The 18,518-nt window shown below is 38.2% G+C and overlaps 5 protein-coding genes across 6 annotated transcripts; 3 read left to right on the top strand and 2 right to left on the bottom strand.

The window, feature by feature from the left end:
• The first annotated feature begins 76 nt into the window (after nt 1–76).
• LOC144545042 (uncharacterized) lies at nt 77–1,042 on the top strand. Its single transcript, XM_078293594.1, has one exon. It carries the CDS (start codon nt 77–79, stop codon nt 1,004–1,006), a length of 930 nt encoding a protein of 309 aa, XP_078149720.1. The 3' UTR covers nt 1,007–1,042.
• Nucleotides 1,043–2,823: 1,781 nt separating this feature from the next.
• LOC144545173 (uncharacterized) lies at nt 2,824–4,659 on the top strand. Its single transcript, XM_078293766.1, has 2 exons — nt 2,824–3,760; nt 4,085–4,659. Exons 1-2 carry the CDS (start codon nt 3,137–3,139, stop codon nt 4,199–4,201), a joined length of 741 nt encoding a protein of 246 aa, XP_078149892.1. The 5' UTR covers nt 2,824–3,136; the 3' UTR covers nt 4,202–4,659.
• Nucleotides 4,660–5,144: 485 nt separating this feature from the next.
• LOC144545053 (FMN binding protein) lies at nt 5,145–8,109 on the top strand. Of its 2 annotated transcripts, XM_078293605.1 has the most exons (13): nt 5,164–5,339; nt 5,385–5,421; nt 5,669–5,728; nt 5,825–5,911; nt 5,997–6,095; nt 6,205–6,300; nt 6,572–6,637; nt 6,738–6,828; nt 6,980–7,047; nt 7,156–7,221; nt 7,506–7,556; nt 7,766–7,830; nt 7,999–8,109. In XM_078293605.1, exons 1-13 carry the CDS (start codon nt 5,176–5,178, stop codon nt 8,066–8,068), a joined length of 1,020 nt encoding a protein of 339 aa, XP_078149731.1. In that variant the 5' UTR covers nt 5,164–5,175; the 3' UTR covers nt 8,069–8,109. The 2 variants fall into 2 exon arrangements, with proteins under 2 accessions (XP_078149730.1, XP_078149731.1); XM_078293604.1 differs by having other exon boundaries at nt 5,145–5,421.
• Nucleotides 8,110–9,059: 950 nt separating this feature from the next.
• Nucleotides 9,060–12,039, bottom strand: LOC144545174 (putative serine/threonine-protein kinase WNK9). Its single transcript, XM_078293767.1, has 6 exons — nt 11,789–12,039; nt 11,667–11,704; nt 11,333–11,560; nt 10,873–11,251; nt 10,267–10,783; nt 9,060–9,997 (listed from the first exon to the last, which is right to left on the bottom strand). The coding sequence occupies exons 1-6, from the start codon at nt 11,903–11,905 to the stop codon at nt 9,306–9,308; spliced, it is 1,971 nt and encodes a 656-aa protein (XP_078149893.1). The 5' UTR covers nt 11,906–12,039; the 3' UTR covers nt 9,060–9,305.
• A 3,525-nt stretch (nt 12,040–15,564) lies between these two features.
• On the bottom strand, nt 15,565–18,263 carry LOC144545175 (aspartate/glutamate/uridylate kinase family protein). Its single transcript, XM_078293768.1, has 6 exons — nt 17,222–18,263; nt 17,084–17,137; nt 16,853–16,944; nt 16,225–16,460; nt 15,956–16,138; nt 15,565–15,851 (listed from the first exon to the last, which is right to left on the bottom strand). Exons 1-6 carry the CDS (start codon nt 18,158–18,160, stop codon nt 15,754–15,756), a joined length of 1,602 nt encoding a protein of 533 aa, XP_078149894.1. The 5' UTR covers nt 18,161–18,263; the 3' UTR covers nt 15,565–15,753.
• Between the last annotated feature and the right edge of the window lie 255 nt (nt 18,264–18,518).

The following is an 18,518-nucleotide window of genomic DNA, read 5'->3' on the forward strand; positions in this document are numbered from 1 at the left end:
CTCACCTATTCTCCCCTTTCTCTCTCTAGATTAATTGTCCACACCAATCACAACCGTTGAAAAGAAAAGAAAAGAAATGGAAATTAATTTCCAACCTCAAAAAGAATACAACCCTCAGAACCAGTACCAATACCAATTCCAGGCACCAACAACTCCAACAAAAAAACCGACCCATCCGAAACAGAAGAGCAGCAAGAGAACCAACAGCACAAAATTCCTCGGGGTACGTCAGAGGCCGTCTGGTCGATGGGTTGCAGAGATAAAGGACACCACACAAAAGATCAGGATGTGGCTTGGTACATTCGAAACTGCTGAGGAAGCAGCACGTGCCTACGACGAGGCAGCCTGCCTCTTGCGTGGCACAAACACCCGCACCAACTTTGCCACACAACAGCTGTCCCCGAATTCTCCCCTCGCTTCCCGCATCCGTGCACTTCTTAACCACAAAAGACTCAAGAACAACACCGCATCTAACGTTTCAAGCCCCTCTGCCGCTTCTAGCAGAAGCGGCATGAGCAACAATACAACAGCAGCAGCAGCAGCAGCAACAACATCTAGTAATGCAACTGCTGCATTTAGTAGTGTTGTTAGTCCTAGTGCTAGTAACAACATGGCTCTGAATCCATTTGAGAGCGCTCTTTTAGGTGATTATAATTATATTAACAGTAATAATACGGCGAGTAATCATGTTACTGACCAAAATGCCACCCTATTGGATGATGAGGTGTATAGGCCTTGTTTTGCCGATGGAGGTGATGAATTGGGTCACTTTGAATTGGCTTCTAATTTGGTTGTCGATCAAACATGGATGTTCGAACCGGCTGGGTTTGATTGTTTCGGACTTGAACTGCCTGAAAGTAGTAATGCGGGCAACAACAGTAGTTCGGGGTTGTCGGAGTTTGACAGAATGGAGTTGCACGAGTATTTTGATAAAGTGCTCTTCGATCAGCATGATCCTGTGTTCGATTACGGGAACCAGATTTGCCATTTGCCTTGTCGAACTTGATTGATGCAGCCTCACAATTCCTTTGCACACTTAGGATTAATTTAATTTAATTTAATTTTTTTCTTTTGCCCCCATTTTTTGCTTCAGTGTTTGTTTTGTTTACTTGTAAAAAACGGGATTCCATACACACAAGTGTGTATGAGATGTGTTATGATCCGTACATGAAATATTGAGACAAGTACCTACCTACTTGTTTGTGTAAAAATTATATGTTATTAAGAAAGATTATGAAAGACTAAATCCAAATGCCCTAAATCTTAATAATTATTTGAAATGCTTTATCTATACATGATTAGCATTAAGCTGTATTTGTATTTGTATTTGTATACAATGAAATGAAATGGTTGGATAATGGGCCGCATGCAAAAGGTAATGAAATGGGCCACATATATATAATTAAGATGGGCCACAACAATCAATTAATGGGATGTGGATCCATTCACCATTCCCCAATATTATCAATTAATCAATGTGCAGTTGTGCACAAATGGATACATTTTTATTATTATTATTATTATTATTATTATTATTATTATTATTATATATTTAGTGTTGACGAAGTTTCCTGAATTAATTTTTTGTCGTCTTTGATTTGATTTGATTTGATTGATGGCTGTGTGTGTTGTCCCTTTCGCGCCCCGCCCGATTGAACTGAATCCTATTTTGTTCCCTCTAGAATCATTCTACTCTACATAAACATATATAATTAAATAAATGTTTTTTTTTTCTTTTCTTTTTGAAATACATTTATATATTTTCTTTAAAAAAACACAAACAAACAATAGACAACACTCCTAAAATATCTTTCTATCTATACCCAATAATTGTAATAAATAAATAAATAAGACATAATATCTACATCTACATCTACATCTACATCTATATCTAGTGAATGGAATTAATTACAACTTGACATGAGTTTGTTTTGATGATTTGGTTCTATAGACTTTAGTAGACATAATTAATTAGTTTGATGCATGCAGTTGTCATACAAAGAAGAAATTAATTAGAGTTTTAATTGCTCTTATATATTTTGGTTCCAACATAATGGATTGGATTTGATGATATTTTTGCATTGTTCAATTAATTAAATATTATTTTGATGGTATATTTGATGATAATGAGGGGGTCTTTTCTTTTTTGTTATTTGGTAATTGGTATAGAAAGAAGAGAACACAATCAACCCTTGAATTGTTGCGTGAACGCGTTGTAGTGCGTATCATTGAGGACCACGAGCACTGTTATCCTATTAGGATTGATATATATATATATATATATATATATATATATATATGTATGAGATAAAACTGAGTTACTGTTTAAATTTAATTTAATGCTGACATTTAGTAGCAATATGCCAATATGTATATATAGTTTATTTATTTGTTTGTTTGTTTGTTAAAATTAAAATACGGTCATGAACAAAACAAACAAACTAATAAAGAGTTTTATTATTAGAAAAAAAATATATATAAATTACCTAAAGTAATTTAAATTTTGAGTTTGGATTAGAATTGTCCAATTTATATTATTTTGACACAAATAGTAAATGTATGACAAATCTGTTTGACTCAGATTTTGATCAGACGGTTCGGATCTAAACTAAAAATTTGAGTTACTTGAGAGGATGTTATAGTTGGAGGGTGAGACAGGTGCGGTGAGCAAAAAAGAAGAGAAGAGAAGAGAAGAGAAGGGTTGGGTTTGGTTTTGTTTTGACTTTTGATTGATTGAGATTCGTTTCTTCCATTCATTTTCTTCCTTGGCTTGGCTTGGCTTTGCTTTGCTTTTCTTTTCTTTCTTTTGTTCGGTTGCCGCAGTCGCAGAGCAACTTAATTATACTTGTTGAAGACTGAAGAGCAAACAAACAAAGAAGAGATCAAAGAAGAGATGGATACATAGATACATAGATGGTTGATGGTTCCTTCCTTCCCTCATTAATTAGTTTCATTCTGTTCTTGGAATTCCAATTCCGTCCTCATCAAAGAAGATAAATTTTGTTTTTGTTTTTGCTTTTGCTTTTGCTTTTGCTTTTGGAAATAATAATAAGAGGAGATCCTAATAGAGAGGAAAGGAATTGAATAGAATTGAATTGGTAGAAATTAAGGGAAGAAGAAGAAGAAGAAGAAGAAGATGGATCTTGATGGTGAATGGGAATTTGTGATTCCCACTAATTCCTTTAACTCTTCCAACTCCAACTCCAAGGACCTCTCGTCCTCCTTCATCGATCCCCATTTATTCGTCGAAACCGACTATTTCAAATGCCCCCAAAATACAGCTCTTCTTATCACTCACCACCACCACTACCACCAGCAAAAACAGAAACAACAACAACAACAAGAAGAAGAATTACCAGATTTACCAGTAGAACAAGTAGAAGAAGAAGAAGAAGAACCAGTAGTAGAAGAAGAGGAGGAGGAGGAACCACCATCACCATACAAAGAGACGCCGCCCTTTAATTGGCTCGAACCCGACCCTGTGGTGTTCGACCGTGGCAGTCCAGACAGATATCACAAAGAACAAGGCATGCCCATGCACCAATTAAAGGGAGAAGACAACAAGGATTTTGTTCCTTCCGGGTTCAATCTCTGGAGACTTGGGGTCCACGGCATCGGTGCCATTTGTTCCTTTGGGGTTGCCACTGCCGCTACTCTCTGTGTTTTTGCATTAGGCACGGCCTCCGCCTCCGCCTCCGCCTCCAGTCGCCTCAGGCCTAGCCCCAACATTCAATTTCAGATCTATTCAGATGATCATAAGGTTAATTAATTTGCCAATCTAACTATATATATATATATATATATAATTATTATCATCTTAATCCTACTCTTACCAAATATTGTTTAACAGAATCCTAAATTTGAAGTAGCTAGTATCAATGTATTATCATCATCAGTTCATCACACACTATGTTATTAGTTATTACACTTACTTAAAATTGCAAGTGCCAACTACTGTTTTCTTGCTCCAAATTGGGTCGCTTATTAATTTGTCATTAAATGATTAGCCAGAAGAAAAGTGTTTTATGATTTTAAATGATAGTTTCATGCAATTGATAAATGCTCTGAAAATTTATAATTTCAGAGGATCAAGGATGTTGTGCAGAGGGCGACAGGGCTGAACCACGCCATCTCAGCTCCCAGAGGGATCACCATTCCGAGGGCTCAGATCACATTTGGAGGCCACTACGAAGGGCTCTGATTTCTTCAACAATTAATTGCTTGCTTGATTTCTTCAACAATTAATTGGTGTGTATATATGTACAATTGAAGTCAATCCAGTTTGGATTGTACCAGCTCAACCAGTCGACATGACATGAATTAATTAAGTACTCGATCTATGTGTGTATCTAGTTAAAACAATAGCATATGTAAATTTGAGACTGTACCATATATATATTTTGATCTTTCCTTTGTTTATGGTTAATTAGTAAAGATACATGAATTAGTTAATGCCTGGTGTTTGTAAATTAATTTGTGATACAGGTTAGCCATAGTCAGTCAAGTCAAGCTTGTCTTGTCAGTAAGTAGCTAGTACTCTAATATATATATATAGGCATAATAAGGCATGGTGTGTATAACTTGTAATGATGACAGTATATGGAGGATCTTAATTAATATTTGTGCATGTGAAATGTGAAATGTGGAATGTTAGTGTTACACTTGTTGGCTATAACAAATTCATTTTCTGGTATCTCCTCGTGTAAACATGTCAGGTGCTATTGCTATTTCTTTAATCCAGTCTTGTTTAGACAATGATATATATACTGGTTGGTTGCACGTACTTTGGAAGTAATTAATTAATTCATGCAGCGCATGCTTCCTCGTGTGTGTATATATATTTTTTTTAATTTTTTTTTCATTTTATTGAGCTAGTAATTGTATAATATTTTGTATGTTGACCTAGTAGAAGAAAAATGGAAAATATATGTGATAAAAAATGGGGGGTGGTGTAAGCTTTGATGATGTAATTAAGAAGTGCCTATTTGTGGGAATTGGGAAACAAACCAACCTTTTATTCCTAAACCCTAAACCGTTGGATCTTTAATTGTTTGTGGCGCATGAAATATGTTTTTTATTGAGATTGGCGCATGGAAAATTTGGGACCGTTGAGATGGGAATTTTTATAAAAAGGATGATGGTTGCGTGGAAAAGGAGAAAGAAAGGAATCAAAGGATGATGGTGGCGGTGAGACTTACTACGCCACGCGCGGTGCCGTCAACGACCTCCTCCTCTTTCTCCTCCTCCTCCTCTAGAAATAGATATAGAAATAGAAATGTTGCTCGCTTGCCACACATCCCCTCCTCCTCCTCCTCCTCCTCCTCTCATCGCCTCCGCTGCTCCTCCTCCTCCTCCTCTCATCGCCTCCGCTGCTCCTCCTCCTCCTCCTCCTCCTCCTCCTCTGCTGCATCTCAGTCTCAGGTCTCTCCTCCCTTCCTTCTTCTTACTCAATTAAATTAAATTAATCTAACACCCAAATCATATCAAATCAAATCTATTCTATTCTTCTTACTCCAACCTCAAACCTATCCTTCTTACTGATACTGCCCTAGCTTAGCTACCACCAAATCAATTAACTGTAATTGTTTCTTCCATGAAACGCAATGAAATGGAATGCTTCCCATTACTCTTATTATTTTTAATATTGGAATCAATCATGATCTATCAGATGGCAGCATCAGCACCCGATGTAGCTGTAGATCTCTTCCAGACTATTCGTGCTCACCAGGTACCTACACTTCCCCCCCCTCCCCCCCCACTGAATCAATCTCTTAATTGATAATTAATTAATTTATTTATTTATTGAATTAATTGCTGATGGCAGTCGACAGCAGCTAAACTAGCTCCGGTTGTTGAGGCACGTACCCTGCTCTACCATTCCATCAGAGGCGTCCTCTCTACTCTTTCTCTGGTTCCTTCCTTCACCTTTCTTTACTCAAACTTTTTTCCTTCTACTTCTACTATATCAATTTCAATTTCAATTTTATTTTGTGCAGGAGCATGAAGGTTACCCATCCGGATCCATGGTTGATTTTGCATGCCATGAAGATGGCTCCCCGATTTTATCTGTTAGCAGCTTGGCTGTTCATTCTAAGGTTCTTTTTTTTACATATATATATTTTGTTTTGCAACCATTGAACGAGTATTCTTCATTACATAATGATCACGACTTCACTTTATTGTTTGTTAATTTCCGCCATGTAGAATCTCTCTGCCAATGCAAACTGTTGCCTTCTTGTGGCCAAGGACCCAGAAGACAGGACTGATACTGTCATCACTCTTTATGGAGATGCTATTCCAGTCAGCTCTCTCTGTCTCTCTCTCATCTCTCTCTTTCTAAGGATTGTTATAATCTCTGGGATTTGAGGATTAACCACAATTTGATGTTTAACTGATGTCTTGTCTTTGCTATTTTAATTCTGTTTAATTTTCAATTATTATTATGATTTTTGTTTTGTTTGGATGTGCTTTACTTTGATATCCTGATTCGTCATTAGAAACAGTAAAGAAAAGCAACAATAAATTACTGCAAAGTGATTAATTAATCAGTACATGCTTTGCATCGATTCAGGTTGCAGGAGAGGAGAGAGAACAAGTGCGTGCTGCATACCTCAAAAAACATCCTGATGCATTCTGGGTTTGCTTCTATATATACTTGTTCTAACTAAGCCCTTTTTTTCCTCTCTTTTTCTTTCTTATTATTTAATTTTACTCTGCTGAAACTTGTTATATCGAAGGTTGACTTTGGAGACTTCCGCTTCATACAAATAAAGCCAAGATTCATACGCTACGTGTCAGGGGTTGCTACGGCTCTCCTTGGATCAGGAGGTATATCTGTTTCCTGTACAACCTTTTATTTGTCTTCAACCTATTTCTTTCTGCTATATATGATATAGCTGCAGCAATTTATTTTGATGGGCTCTTTTGTATTTAGTAATTTCTACTTCAAGCTCCTGATTAGAAAGGTTGTTCTTTGCAGAATTTACTGCAGAGGAGTTCAAGAATGCCAAAGTGGACCCAATCTCCCAATTTGCAAAACCTATTATGGTATTTGGCTTGCTTAAATTAGCGACATCAATTCTCCTAAAAGAGTTAAATTAATTATTGTGTGTTAAATCTGCTAACTTTTCAATTTTTGGATTCTGCAAAATGTAGAACCACATGAACAAGGATCACTCTGACGACACCAAATTAATTGTGCAACACTCGACCTCAGTTAAGGTAAGTGCAGGCTGTCAGCTGTTGCATTGATTGGTACCAGTGAATACCAGTCGGCAGCAGGGGAAACTGTACATAAATATGACTGATCCTTTACACCCTAGTGGTGCATGTGCATCAGCACTGTACCTTACCTGATCTGACTTGATTGGTTTTAATATGGTTTTAGCATTATACTCCGAGTGCTTGATGAAGATTAGATAAGCATCTAGTAGTCTTAATTTGCCTCATTTTGATGGAATACTATTTTAAGTAAATTATTCTAATGAAGTGAGACTGAAATTTAGGTGGATTCTGCGTACATGCTGGATGTAGATAGCCTCGGCTTCAATGTAAAGGTAGACGTCTCTTGATCTCCTCCTCTTTCGATCGAGTTATACCTTGACTTGCCTTTTTTTGGTGCTGGTACATGCCAGAATCTGACACTTTGGGGCCTAAATGAAGCTCCAAATTTTTTAACTCATCAAGAAAACCAACTATGAAATGAAATTTGTGATTATTTATGATGTGTTTAATTTGATGTATGTATGTATGTATGTATGTTCAGGCAGAATATGAAGGAAGGACAATGAAGCTTAGGATCCCCTTCCCTAGGCCAGCTCAAGATAGAAAGTAAGCCTTGTTGTTTTGTTTTCCTATTAATCATTTGATGGTATTTCAGTCAGTCACCTTTGATTTTTTTGTATTATTATTTTGATGAAACTGGCAAAATAAGATAAGATAAGATAAGATATATATAATGTAGAAGTGTGATGATGTGTTATGTTATATTGCGAACAGGGATGTGAAGACCCTTATAGTGGAGATGCTTCAGGCTGCAAAAGCAGGTGCAGTGCCGACATCTGAATAAATACTTTGGTGGATGTCAAAAATGAAGATGACAATATATATATATATATATATATATATATTAATATCATATAGTTGCACAAATTTTATTTCTGTTTATGGGATGTACTTTATAGAAGAATAGAACAAACAACCATGTTATTTTATGGTTAATGGGCTATTATGGGCTCTACTTTAGAGGAGAGAATTCCCTGTCTAGAAGTGTGCGAAAAAACTATGAAATTGAAATGGAACAGGAACGATCAATATATTCCTGAATAGTCTGTAGATGGTAAGCTAATTAGGTAAAAGGAAACTTAATCAATTAATGAATGAGTCATGAAATGGTTGCAAATTAGGCTCGGCTGCCAATCCCCTATGGCTATGGGCTATGGATGGATAAATGCATATAAGAATAAGAGTAGACCCTTATCTTCTCTTCTCTTCTCTTCTCTTCCAAGATCCATGCAGTGCAGTAGGGTAATTGACAGCGATATCTCATATCTAATGCGTCATGTCATCTCCAGTCCAATATCTATCTCATTAGATTTTTGTTTTTCTTTTGATTAAAATCTCATTAGATATAAATCTAAGTAATGTGTCATCAATAAATGATTCGATGCATCATGCTTCATGCTCTCACGAGTCACGCCATGCTAAATAAGTACATATATATATACCAGTTAATAAATGAAATGGCATTCAAATTTTACGCCGTTCAAATTCCACAATTAACAAATTAAATAATACATGGATAGGACGTATGACACGACACTCGGACTCGGTGCGTCTCCCATAAATCTTAATTTAAAAAGCAAAGCAAACACAAAGACCAAATTCTTACTCTTTTATCTTAACAACAAGTGTCAACTCACACCAAAGAAAGATGGTTGAAAGTTTTAACACTATTTTTGGAAGAAAATGAAAGGGACAAAATAAAATATATTTCATTTCTCTTTCTTTCTCAACAATATCATCATTATTTCATGCCCCGGTTGATATATATATATATATTTTTATTTCATTATTTTAAACGAAATAAGAATCACATGTAAGTTTGGCCCCAAAGAGATTGGATAAGTTTGCATGAAAATACAAACACATCAGCTCCAAAAACAGCCTAAAATTTCTACAGAGCGTCACTCTCTGAGGAAACTTTCTCAATCACTACTTAGCCCACCACCAAATTAAAAAGCCCCCTAGAAAAATCGATCAAAAACCAACAAAATAATAATAATACAACCTATCTAAATTTGATATCAGGAAAACGTATCAACAGCATCTGGTGGAAGAGACTTGGTTCTGACATGATAACTGTCGCACCGTTTCCTCTCCCGGATAATGGGTTCGGGTTTTGCTTCGCACCACGGTGCCCGGTAATAATTATTGGTACCGACATGGAACGACTTTAGCTTACCAAGTGATGGCTTTCTCACGAGGCTACTTTTATGGACATTATTCTTATTCACCTCCGAATTTGCTAATTCTATACCATTGCTGCACACTGAATGTACACTGGCTTCATTTTCTGCTACAAACTCGTCAGTATGTACTATATTTTTCTCTTCATGACAACTGGATTCAGGTTCAGGTGCAGGGCTCTCGACCTGGTAAGTGATCTCCTCAAACCGGCCATGCAAGTGCATGGCGGTGCAATCAGCATTGGTACAATGCGCCGATTGGAGATTCAAGTAATCCAACAAGGAGCCGCATGACGACACATTGGATTCACAGTTATGACAATATGCTGAGTGGCTAAGCCCCGGGGTTTCATCAATACCGGGCCCGGGTTTCCAATCTGGCACAAGAGACACAATCTCATCATCAATCATGTCAGCAATTCGGGTGACCTCATGGTCTGTTATATCCAACTCTGCAACCATCTCTGTGGCCACGCTGAGTGCCGTGTCGGCCTCCGTGTCAAAAGGGAAGTAGATGTTTCTCACGCGACCTACAATCCAAATTTCACACTTGATTAATACACACAGATAGTTAGTTGCTACCTGAACTTCCATAAATAGGAAGCATATCACAAGTTCCTACTCGTATAAATTTTGTTTTACAATTTTGCTCCAGATGAGAAAATTAAATGCCGTTCTAATTTTTAATGTTTTTAAATCAGGTGTAAATGACTATACCATACCATACATGCATGAATTTTATGGTTTCATCAATGCTCAGGTAGCAAGGTCCTGTTCAGAAATGAAAGAAAATACATACCGTCTTTGTCAGAGATTCGAAGGCGCAAAAAGATAGCTCCGTCATCTTTCCTCTTTCCCTTGATGGAAATGTCGAGATTAGCAATGGGTTCCTCCTCCTCTTCCTCCTCCTGCCCATGAAAGAGGTCTATGCCACGGTGGGCCTCCTCCTCCATGTTTGCTTTTTCATCATTGTTCCTGTCCTTGTCCCAGTTCCAACAGGAGTAGGAGTAGGCAGCCTCCTCATAAGAGCTGCTGGAGAAGGCGTTGCCGCACATGGATCCATTCAGGAGAAGGCGCTCTCTATCTCTGTCTCCTCCTCCCTCAGTTGGCCAGGGCTCTGCTTCCGCTTCTACTCCGTGAGAGGAAACAAGGCTGATATCGAGGCTCACACAGCCCGAGCCATCATCAGTTTGAAGAAAAGGATCCCTGAGAAGCTCGATTGCAGACATCCGGCTAGAGGCGGTAGCGAGGCATTTCTCGATGAATTCCCTAATAGAGTCATCCTTCACCTTGTACAGCGCATCCGGTTTCATCCCCTACCATTACCATACATACCATTGAATTGAATGTAGAAATTAATTGATAGTAATTGATGAATGAATGAAAAAAGGAAAAGGAAACGGACCGAGATGACTTTCTTGTAGATTTGAACAGGGTGGGAGCACTCGCTGTAGGGATACTCGAAGGTGACCATCTCAAGTACACACATCCCAAACGAGTAAATATCAACCAGCTCGTTATACTCTTCCTCATACACCTCCGGCGCCATGAACTCGGGAGTCCCCACACAGTGCACGGCATGAGACTTGCGGAGGATGGCAGCAAGACCAAGGTCCCCGATCTTGACCTGGCCGGTGTTGCCGTTGATGAAGATGTTGTCACACTTGAGGTCACGGTGGATGATTGGTGGGTTATGGCCGTGTAGATACGCCAGTGCACTCAAGATCTGGCGGCACCAGTTCTTGACGGCACGCAGCCGAATGCGCCGGTGCTTCTGCCGATACCTACACAAGTACATATAATTAATAAATTAATTAGTAGGTATCGAATGAATGAAATTGGGAAATGGGTGAAGAAGAACTGACTGGCGAAGGGTGCCAGAGGTGAACATCTCAGTGAGAAAGTTGAGGTTGTGGTGGGAGCCGTCGACCCAGGATGTGTGGAAATCAATGATGTTGGGGTGGCGCAGGGTGCGTAGCAGGTGAATCTCGCAGCAGAGCCGCTCGGCCCCTTCAGCGCTCCGCAGCATGTCCTGCAGCCGCACCTGATTCCATGCTACCTCTATCCCTTCCACCTCATCAAAACCCCGGTACCTGCACCCAACCCAACCCATTCAAATCTAAATCTAGTATCATTCATTCATTCATTCATTCAATCATTCAATGATTGATTGAGGTAATTGAATTGGTTAAGACTTACACTATCTTTGAAGCGCCTTTCCCCAGTATCTCCTCGTACTGCAATTTTTTTTTTAAAAAAAAAACAGAAAAAATCAATACATAAATTGAATTGCATGTATTAATTTATGTTGAATTACTTACCCTTCCGTATCTTCCAGAGGGATCAATTTCAACATAATCTGACCATTCCCAATCCCGATCAGGATCGGGATCGGGATCGGGATCGGGATCTCTTCCATTCACGCCCATCATATTCATATTTCACTAAATAACTGATTGGAAAAGGAGTGGATCTCTAGTTCCGATTCGAATTGCTATTGCTATTGCTATTGCTATTGCTATTGCTCCATTCCAGCGCCACCGCCGCCTCCACAACTCGAGAAAAAGAGAGGGATTATGGGTTGGTTAGCTGAAAGCCGAGCATGGTGATGAGATGGATGCTTTTTTATGTGAACACCACACTCAACACTCAACACTCAACACTCAACACTGAATGAATGCTACTGTCCAGCACGAGAGAGAACTCGAGAGAACTAGAGAACTGACAAGGAAGGAAGGAGAGAAGATAGCCACACCACAAATTATACTTTTTTATATTATTATTACAAAATAGAAGGGTATCTATGCAATTTATGCTTTTTTTATTATATTATATCTATCAAAGTGGAGACGTACCGTACAATAACTTTTAATTTTTTTCTTTTATTTATGTCAATTAATGACAGAGCACATGGAAAATGATGTATTTCTAATTTCTTTTCTTTTCTAATAATACAAAAAAAATAATTTACAATTTATTTTCTTTTCTTTTATTTTATTTTTCATGACAACAATAATAATAATAATAATAATAATAATAATAATAATAAAATATAATAAAATTATGATTTTAAGTAACGCACATTACAGCTCAGCACATCACAGCACATAACAATTGCAATCTCAACCTCCTCAACTTGGTCCCAGATCAACTACAATTCCTTCCTTCTCTTTCCCAATTGCAACCTCCTGCAATGCCATTTTTCTTTTTCTTTTATTTCTTTCAAGCCCTCACGTTGAATATTATTATGACGTTTTGACATTAATGTGCTACTAGTAAACGGATATGTTGACAATTACGATAACCAATATATATAATTATTATTAAATCTATAGTTTTAGGGGTGTAAACGGATCCGGATTATCCGTATTCGAATTAAACGGAGCGGATAATTCACAGATTCGGATATTTATCCAAAGTAGAGAACATAATCAGATTCGGTTGTCTATTTGTAAACAAATCGGATATCCGGATAGTATCCGAAAGGGCACAGCAGGTCCCAAAGGAAATAAATCCATCACCCGATAATCTGAAAACTAAAGGCAAATCCCTCACGTGGGATGTGACTATTGGACTTATGAAGTACTCTTCACGTGGGATATGATCTCATGTTGTCTCCAATTTCAGTGTATTCATTTTTTTAAGGCTTCATTTAAATGTTTCGAGCCTCTTGTGGGACTAAATTGATATGGACATCGGACTCCAAACCCTTCACGTGGGATGTGAAGATTCTTTTGTCTATTTATACGTAGGATCTTACGTAGCTTTCTACGTGCAATATTCAGTGTCAAAGTAATTTATTAGCACTACACAAGTAATCAAGTTTGATTGATATTATCTACCAACTATTAACTATTTCTATAACTCTTTGTACAAATTATATAATTTTTTATAGTTTATTAAATTTAATTATTTAAATAGATGAATTGTCATATTTGAATTTTGAAAATTAGTATTTGTCTTTAAAAGATAGTTATTAGTTTCGTATCCGTATTCGTAGATTATCCGTTCCGTATTCATTTCAGGCGGATTTGATTTTGACTTTTGATATTCGTTTACTATTCGTATCCGTATTCGTATTTGCTCATTATCCAACAGATGCGGATATGATATCAGCATTATCCGCTCCGTTTTCATCCCTATATAATTTACATTAGTGAAAAAAAAAACGACGAGAATGTTGAATGATAGTTAGAAAGGGAAATTAGATCCATGCCACTCCAAAATGAAAAAATTAGAAAAATGCCACCCTAAAGTTTTCATTTTGCTAAATGCCACTCCAAATCTCATATATTAAGAAAAATGCCACCCTATACAAATTATTATACATTTGTATTAAAAAATAAATAGAATATATTGTATTTTGAGTAGTATTTTCGTATATTCCAAAAATACCCTTACCCTTTCATTTCTACACCCATTATGGGTCGGATCCGATCCTCCAGAAAAATAAAACCCTCACCGACGAGCCTTTCTTCTCTTCCGTCGAAAAGTGTTGTCGTCCGCCTCTCCTCCCACTAGACAAGATTAATACGGTTGTAGCAGATTTGATGGTATCAGTATCTGGGTTTTACACATCAAGAGAAAAAGCTGATATTTAACTAACTAGAGTGTTATTGCCTAGTGTTTACAATATGAGAAAATGACCCGTCAATAATTCGATCTGCAAAATAGGAGCAGCTTCTATTAGAAAACTGATAGCCTGCTGAATTCTCTATAAGAAGAATTTGTACCACTAACAAAACAAATAGACTCGTCCAATCTTTACATGATTTCACAAACTTTTTGCTTAATATCTACTGTCCAGTTAGCGCTCAATCCAATCCTTGAAAAGTAGCATCATATATAAAGAGGCACATTGACAGCAGCAATGACCACAACTAATTTGAGGAGAGGAGGGGACGGCTCACAGGAGAGGAAGGCAGAGTGGAGAGGAAGGCGGAGTGGAGGCGGGCCGAAGGTGGAGGCGAACAGAGAGGAGGCGAGCAGAGGGTTTGAGATGGAGGCGTTTTCATAGCTTCATTTCTGTTGAAATGGCGTTTGTAAGGAGAAGAAGAAATTTGGATCTAAGGTTATTTCAGTAACTTCAATATATTCTATTTATTTTTTAATACAAATGTATAATAATTTGTATAGGGTGGCATTTTTCTTAATATATGAGATTTGGAGTGGCATTTAGCAAACTAAAAACTTTGAGGTGACATTTTTCTAATTTTCCCATTTTAGAGTGGCATGAATCTAATTTCCCCTAGTTAGAAACGTTTTTTGCTTGGTCAATTGCAGCATGTACAATTTTGGGAAAAAAACAGAGGATGATGAGAAGATGGGTTTCCTTTTCATATTTTGTTGTTTACAGACTTTACATCTCTCTCTCTCTCTCTCTCTCTCTCTCTCTTCCCAAAACGGACAAGAAAAGGCAGCGAGGTCCTCGTGCTCATCAGAAGATCCCTGTTTGGTTTTGGTGTTCAATTTAATGCATGCATCAAATCCTGTTTGTAACTCGTAAGTTGTGTGTTTCATATTTTGTGAAATTTTGTTTTTCGAAATTATTTAATACAATCGTGTATGTATGTAGATTTTATTGGAAAGAACATATATAATAATTTTAATTCGGATATCCAATATCTAGTCTTTTTATTATGACGCACAAATATAGCTGGTATGTTACTAAAGGTAACTAACTGCATGTGTCCAACTTAAAATTAAAATATATAATAAGAAGTTTATGCTTGTTACGAAGTGACCAACTTAATATATATGTAATTATTTACTTGTCATAATAATTTTGAGCATATATCTGGCATGTTAAATCGACATTTGACCCCAATTGATTTTGGATGCCATTTGGGGATATTTAAACGGTCCCGTTTGTTAGTTTTTAACCAAATGCCATTTAGACAAAAGACCTCATGCTGTTGCCAAATGCTTTTGAACGCCAATAAAAAGAACAAAACACAGGTGGCCTTGTGTGCTTTGTCTTAGAATTGACAAAGATAAGATTGGGAAGCATTGCACTAGTGGCCTTGTGTGCATTTCCTAACAAACCCGAACAAGACTATCTATAATGCAGACCTCTAACAAGACTTTACAAATGAAATTACAGCACAACTTACAACCAACTAACTAGTCATAACCAACATTAGTACTTAGTCAGCTGCTTATATAATAATAAAAAGGCAAAAAAGAAACAAATATAATACTAATCTGCTAACAATACACAATTCATCATACATACGGAACAAACTATTCTTCAGTAGAGAGAGCTTCTTCCAAGAAGTAGCAGCAACTATCCAATTTGGCCAGATTGGTCAATTAGCGTGCCAATCTGATCCCCAGCAATGGCTCTGGAGATGTTACCGGTCTCCAACAGATTAAACAAGACAACTGTAGAGAAGAAGAACACAGACAACTTCTTCTTTAGTTCTTTAGATGACAATTTACAAAAAATAAAATTTAATAATTACAGCACATGAAGTGTGAGGTGAGACCTGGAATGTTATTCTCCTCACAGAAAGCAACAGCTGTGGTGTCCATAGGAGTGTAGCCTCTAGAAACAAACTCTCTGTATGAGATGTGCTCAAACCCTGGGCTGCTGTTGTTGCCACTCCCAGGATGACACCCACTGTACAAAGCATCTACAGTGGTACCTTTCAGGACAGCATCAGCATTGACTGTTACCATTCAATTCAGTTCAATTACTTATAACCTAGCAACGAGGACATTGTAATATACTACTACTACTACTACTACTACTTACTTTCTGAAGCTCTGAGGGCAGCAGCTGCGTCAGTGGTGAAGAGTGGATTGCCGAGGCCAGAAGCGATGCCACCGAAAATGACAACCCTCCCTTTGTCAAGATGGCTGATAGCTTTTCGCCTGATGTATGGCTCAGCCACCTCTTGCATTGTCAGGTTTGTCTGCACGCGTGTCGCCACCCCGATCTTCTCCAACGAAGCCTGCAGCACCATCGCATTCATCACTGATGCCATCATGCTGTTGAATCACTAACTATTATGCCAGTCAACTCAAGATAAGGTGCCTTAATTAAGCTCAAAATCAATGTCAAAGAATATATATATATATATATATATATAATTACCATAGAACCGGTACAAGGGGTTTAGTCTGGTATTTTGGTATTGGTAATCAGGGTTCTGGCTGTAGTAATACATAGTCTTGATTGCAACTTTTGGATGTTTAGGTTAGCTGATCTGGATCTTTTCAATGTTATTTCTCTTTTGTGATGATAGCAGGTAGTGATGAAATGTATAAGGATGTTAAAGTACTGATATCTGGTTTGTATTCACAGGGTTTGAACCAGCAGTTTGGTACCAATTCCTGTAAGGGTAACCCACTTTAATGAAAAATTATATATACATAATTACCATATTTGGTAGGTTGCAGCCCTATCAACAGCAGTAGATGCAATCCAACTTTCACCACAGAATATATTTCTGCCTCCAACAACAACCGCAACCTAATAAAACCAACAAAAGCTTTCTTTTAATATAAATGTGGGCAAGACCCTCAAAAACCCAACAAAAGCTGTTTTGAAAGGAAAAAAAAAGAAGACATTTGGGGCTATGCATGCAGCTAGCAGTAGAAAGAGCACCAACCTGTATACCCTGGCGACTGACAACCTGAATTTCTCTTGCAATCAGCATAACAACCTAATAAGAGAAAGCATTTTGTCTCTCAATAATGTAATGAATTAACTAAGTAAAGTGTGCCAATTTAAGGGGAGGAATAATAACCTTGGGGTCAACATTGTGGGGTGCGGTAGCAGTATCAGTATCAGTACCAGTACCAGTACCAGCAAGAGCAGCGCCGCTGACCTTGAGAAGTACTCTCTTCCACTTGCATCTGGGGACATTGAAGACACGCATGGCAGGGGCAGCAGCAGCATACCTCTTAGAGTTCCGGGCAGGGGCAGGAGTGCCAGAAGCGGAAGCAGAAGCGGAGGGAGATCCATCATCATCAGCATTAGTAATAGGAATAGGAATAGAAACAGGAATTGGAGAGCCTCCTCTTGAAGCAGAGAAAGCAGCAGAGGAGGAATTGTTGTTGTTGTTGTTGTTGTTATTGTTATTGTTAGATGAAGAGGAGGATACAATGAGGTGGAGTTTAGAGAACCAAGGCCAGTGACTGGTAGGAGTAGAAGAGGAAGAGAGACGGTGACATTCAACCTTAAACCGTTTCTTGAGATTATCAATCTTGTTCTTGCATTGTTCGACTGTTTTATTACTGGTAGGAGTAGTAGTATTAACAGCAGCAGCTACATCTTCCCAGTCACGACCACGTAGGTTGCCGCGATTGAGAAGTTCAAAGCGGTGCGTGTAGGCATCGAGAAGGGCTTCGATGGCACCATCGCTCCACTCCTCGCGATCCTTGCGGTACACATCACCGCTGCCGCTGCCGCTTCCGCTGCCGCTTCCGCCTTGGTGTTGCTTCTTGGGTGGTACTGGTACTGGTACTGGTGCTGGTACGAGCAGCGTGGAGGAGTAAGGAGAATCCTTTTTCTTTTGTGAATTGTGATGAGATTGAGATTGAGATTGAGATTGAGATTGAGATTGAGGCCCTGGCTTCCTCCTCTTGGCCTTGGCTGCTTCTGAATCGTTTCCGTCGTCACCGTCACCGTCACCGTCACCGTCACCGAGAAGAGCGAAGTCGTCGTCCTCCTCGCACGACGTCATGGAAACTGGAAAGAGTTGTCGACGGAGAACTGATCGAAGAGCCTGCGGCGTTAGTCAATCAACACCTATTACCAAACCTAACCTAACCTAACCTAACCTAAGCTAGGGTTATGTTAATTCCATTCCATCCCATATTCATATTCCCATTTCATATTATCATTCATTCCATCTTTGTTTACGGATAATTATTTTAACAGATCAGTTTTCACTTCGTGCAGTGCAAGAATCCTATGCAACACCGTTCTGATTCTACAGTTCATGCGCTGCATGAAGTCAAAACGGCTCTGTTTTTTCTGTTGGGAGGAGACTTCAAATTAAGCAAGCTAAAGAACTTCAGGCGGCCACTCAACTAAAGCGC

The sequence above is a fragment of the Carex rostrata genome, chromosome 27 (genome assembly GCF_964058835.1).
Source record: "Carex rostrata chromosome 27, lpCarRost1.2, whole genome shotgun sequence".
In the NCBI taxonomy this organism is placed as follows: domain Eukaryota; kingdom Viridiplantae; phylum Streptophyta; class Magnoliopsida; order Poales; family Cyperaceae; genus Carex; species Carex rostrata.